The sequence below is a fragment of the Berghia stephanieae genome, chromosome 1, assembly GCF_034508935.2.
Source record: "Berghia stephanieae isolate SIO BIC M18660-M18661 chromosome 1, UCSD_Bste_1.3, whole genome shotgun sequence".
Classification (NCBI taxonomy): Eukaryota; Metazoa; Mollusca; class Gastropoda; order Nudibranchia; family Aeolidiidae; genus Berghia; species Berghia stephanieae.
In genome coordinates, this window is record NC_088360.1 from 72,029,603 (window position 1) to 72,034,602 (window position 5,000).

At 37.7% G+C, this 5,000-nt stretch overlaps 2 protein-coding genes across 24 annotated transcripts in view; one reads left to right on the top strand and one right to left on the bottom strand.

The window, feature by feature from the left end:
- The window catches only part of LOC144955833 (uncharacterized), a 35,714-nt gene that overhangs the window by 29,663 nt on the left and 1,051 nt on the right, over window positions 1-5,000 (bottom strand). For all 22 annotated transcript variants that reach the window (XM_078886143.1, XM_078886079.1, XM_078886176.1 and 19 more), the window contains exon 2: window positions 672-872. In XM_078886143.1, the coding sequence (XP_078742269.1) occupies window positions 672-872 (201 nt within the window). The remainder of the gene's footprint in view (window positions 1-671; window positions 873-5,000) is intronic.
- Window positions 1-5,000, top strand: part of LOC144955931 (L-cystatin-like) — a 40,381-nt gene that overhangs the window by 6,573 nt on the left and 28,808 nt on the right. The gene's annotated exons all lie outside the window — the stretch shown is intronic.

Genomic DNA, 5,000 nt, shown 5'->3' on the forward strand with positions numbered 1-5,000 from the left:
GTACTTATAATAAGGCTTTTCTTCTTACACAAATGCATTTTGAGTTCTATTTGCAAGAGAATATTTTCTCCCAAGTTTGGGTTACTATAGAGGCAAATCAACTCTTGTGATCTATTGACCAATCTATCGTATATAATAGAATCGTATGCAATCCAAAAAAAATGCAAACATCAAACATTTAGCCAATCGTCTCAATTTTATATTATGTCAAGGTAAACCGTTAAGTAAGTTGCCAAGTGGTTAAGGCATTGAACGGTAACCCGGAAGGTCCCGGGATCGAGCCCCGCTTTAGGCACTTTCTTTTTTATCCCCTTGAGCAAGATCATCAACCTCCAATGTGCTCACTTTGGACAACATGGGTGATTTCTGTTGACATCAAAAACATCTTGTTTGATGGATTATCTTTATTCCTTCGTGGAATTCCCAGGCGAGGGTATCTAATGATTCCTTGGCGGAAGGGAGTATTTTTTTAATTAAAACCCTAAAGTCTAAATTATGAAATTTCAATAAAAATCAAACATCGTCGTTAGGAAAGTGACTGTAGTTTCTTAAGTCATAGGAAAAAAAACCTTTGCATTTCGTTTTCCTACCATGTTGACTTACAACGTTTCAATGTAAACAATTCGTTCCTGCATAATTCCAAATTGAACCAATGGGTCACATAAACTAACCTGTGACGATGCTTCGATGACCGTTATCGCTTCATGCAATTGGTTATCGTTAGGGTTTTTATCATGGAGAAAATCGTTGATAGTATCAGCAGCAAAGTGCACACGAGGATCACTGATGCCGACCTGGATGTCTTGTCTTCCACCCATCAGATTTCTGGACGCTGCTAATGGCAGCAAAATAGCCAAAGTCATCAAAGCTGCCTGTAATAGAATGTTTTATAAATTTATGTCATTGGTGAAAAAGTCTCACTTATGAGAATTTAAGTTTATTTCTTTAGCATAATACTATTCAGCAGAGATGTTAAGTGTTGCTCGGTATAAAGATTTGCAGTTATCCAAAATTTAATATCATTATGTTTGCGATTTGTCGTCACACTAATATTTAAAGTTAGTTCAAATTTTGACAGCAAAACAGGTGATTTGTATTTGTGCTTCATGCTTAATCCAACATGAAATTTTGTAAGATGTCAACATTGGTTATTTGCTTTCTGGCACAGGTAACAGCTTCATAAATGGAACTTTTATGCAAAACACATGCCAAGATTACAATATACAAATGACTGATCGGAATGGAGAGTGGAATGAGTTTTTATTATAATATAATTTTCAATACAAAGCAGAAATCACATTCGATTGATTTCTACAGATAAATGAATTCCGATGAGTCTTGGCTTGAATCTGATAGACTACATACAACATTTGGACAATAATGTCCAAAATGATGTATAAGGATCGAACAACTTACACAAGCAAAGTTAACGGAGTTATAGTTCAAAATGCATGGAATCGAATCCGGCCCTATTCATCAAGACATCAGAAAATGAATTGGATCACGAGGAAAAAGGCTCCGCATAGTCAGTAGAAAAATCGCGGATCGACAAATGACACCGAAATTTGAGAATTAACTCCAAAATCTTTCGTATGGCAAATATGCGTTTATTAAGGCAACTAAACAATCGGCATTTCTCAACAAATGTTCTTGAAAAAGTTTGTATCTACATCAATTTCAATAAGAAGGTTGAATTGTTTTATAATTTCAGGCTTGCGTCATTTCTAGTCCAATGACCACAGACTTCTAAACTTTTCACGTTTTTTTTTTCTTGCACCGATAGATATAGATATATCGGTGGTGCGTGCATGTATGTTTACCGTAAGGTAGGCTATTAATTATTAAATATCTAGATTGCTTGGGTTGTGGGGGCGGGGTACATTTTTAAAAACATTTTGTCTCTTATGTGCGGCTATGTGGTCTAGTGATATGACACTCTCTTTCGGATCGGAAGGTCCTGGGTTCGAGCCTCGCTCGACGCATAGTTGAGTCCTTGGATAAGGCTTTTTATTCACATTATCTCACCGTATTCAGGTATAAAATGAGTACCTTGCCGTCAACAGCGTTGTCTCTGTCAGAAAATAAAAGTGTAATATCGCCTAACAGGCGTCATGTCCCGTCCTAAATGTTAAGTGTTGCTGTTGGCCAGGGACCTCTTGTAAAGCGCGTTGAGCACATTTAGCACATTGAGCACAAATCCATATTGAGCTATATAAACCCTCAAACCTATCTCTTGAAAACCCGGTGGCGTGGCTTAGCAAATAATTTTGGGTTGTTTGAAATAGTGTAACAATAGATATCATTAAAATAGTACTTAATAGTGTTGAAAAATGCTCATAGTGTTTATAATATTTTATCTATGGCCTGGTGGACAATCGACATGTAATATTGGATGACACAAGCAGCCCGTGAGGTGGTTCTACATTTTAGACAAAGACATTGCTGGTTAAAAAATAACGAAAAAGAAACACGGGATCCTCCGAATTTTACGCCCGTCTTCGATGGGACAAGGAGAAATGCCTTGCACAAAGACATACTATCCGACACTCATAAAGGTCGCACAAAAGCCACTGGTCACCCATCCAGGAGGGTACGTGTATGCCATTTTTGAATTATGTTCACTGGGAAAATTGGGGGGGGGGGGGGACTTTGAATTTGACAATGTGAAATGTCACTGAATCTAAACTTCTTTAACACCAGATTCCGTGTAATTCTTGTACAATATAACTTTTCAAATACAAGAGGTGCATAATCTTAATGACATCATTATTAACTTGACCTCTCCATTCTGAGTTCCTGGTTATGGGCAATTTTTAAATAATACTGAGTTTGCGCGACAGGGCGCCAACGGGTCCCGTTAGAGATAGACGACGATTGGGATTGTTTTGAAGCTTTAACCCTTTGCCCACTAGTCATTATGACATCCGAAATGCTATCGCCTTCTACATCTACGCCAGAAGAGAAATAGAGGGTGGAGCCTACCATGATATAACATTTTATGGATCCCTAATTTCATCATATCAGTTCTGTCCACTGACAGGTGGGTGGATATCGCAGTCAAGAACTTATGTCCTTATATGAAATCCTGAGTTTTTGACCAATCAACGGATTGCTCTTTTGATAGCTCGCTTGTCAACATGAGTCAGCTCAGCCCTTGATTTATGTAAAGGCATCACAGGCGGTATATGTTGTGTAACTTCAAAGACCACGGTTGACCGAAAGCGATGAATGGAAGCCCTACTGTGGCGTGGAGAACGAGGTCTTGTATGTATAGTTACGTCATATCTCAACGCTCGTGAATTCTTAGTACGGCTGGACTCACAATCAAAACTCGAAATCTGTGTTTTAAACTCTTGAATCAATCGAATTACATCAGTGCGTTCGTCTCATTGAGAAATGAAAAACGATATATAAATCAAGAACATCGACCGGAAAATAAGGAAATTATCATAAAATTATAAAATTTGAGAAAGCTGTTTTCAAAATCAAATCTATTACAAAAAAGGTTATTTCTAGACCGATTTTTATGAGACAAAGACAATTTTTCTCCACTTTTCAAGCTGATTCCAACAATGAGGTTTTCAAATTTATCGCGATAAGATTATTTGTCATTATTTTTTTTAATACCCAATTGACTGCTCAGGAAATGAATACGTAATCCTTGGCGGCTAGCGAGTAGGTGTTAAATTTTGCTTACCCTTTCCACGCAGACGCACACACACACACACACACACACACACACACAGACTGAACACACTTCTGGCCAAAGTTGCCTTATTACAACTTAGACTCGAATGATAACAGCGAGAAGGGTGTCAGATTAAACTTCAGTTTTAAAGGTCTAATTCAATTCACACCGTAATAAATCATAATAATGATCATTCTTGATATATTAGAGCATTAAAATATTTAATTCACATTACTATAAATATATTTTAAATATATGTATTTTGTAATTATTTTAGCGACGATACGAACCCCTTTTAATCGTCGAGCCGAACGATAGGATGCTAGACGACGATAAGTCTGTGTGTGTGTGTGTGTGTGTGTGTGTATGTGTGTGTGTGTGTGTGTGTGTGCGTCTACGTGGGAAAGGGTAAGCAAAATTTAACACCTACTCGCTAGCCGCCAAGGATTACGTATTCATTTCCTGAGCAGTCAATTGGCGATTAAAAAAAAATAATGACAAATAATCTTATCGCGATAAATTTGAAAACCTCATTGTTGGAATCAGCTTGAAAAGTGGAGAAAAATTGTCTTTGTCTCATAAAAATCGGTCTAGAATAACCTTTTTTGTAATAGATTTGATTTTGAAAACAGCTTTCTCAAATTTTATAATTTTATGATAATTTCCTTGTTTTCCGGTCGATGTTCTTGATTTATATATCGTTTTTCATTTCTCAATGAGACGAACGCACTGATGTAACTCGATTGATTCAAGAGTTTTAAAACACATATTTCGTGTTTTGATTGTGAATCCAGCCGTACTAAGAATTCACGAGCGTTGAGATATGACGTAACTATACATACAAGACCTCGTTCTCCACGCCACAGTAGGGCTTCCATTCATCGCTTTCGGTCAACCGTGGTCTTTGAAGTTACACAACATATCCCGCCTGTGATGCCTGTACATAAATCAAGGGTTGAGCTGACTCATTTTGACAAGCGAGCTATCAAAAGAGCAATCCGTTGATTGGTCAAAAACTCAGAATTTCATATAAGGACATAAGTTCTTGAAAGCGACATCCACCCACATGTCAGTGGACAGAACTGATATGACGAAATTAGGGATCCATAAAATGTTATATCATGGTAGGCTCCACCCTCTATTTCTGTTCTGGCGTAGATGTAGAAGGCGATAGCATTTCGGATGTCATAATGACTAGTGGGCAAAGGGTTAAAGCTTCCAAACAATCCCAATCGTCGTCTATCTCTAATCGGCCCCGTTAGAGCCCCGATGCGCAATCTGTCTAATATTGCCATTCGCCTCGTGTCATAAC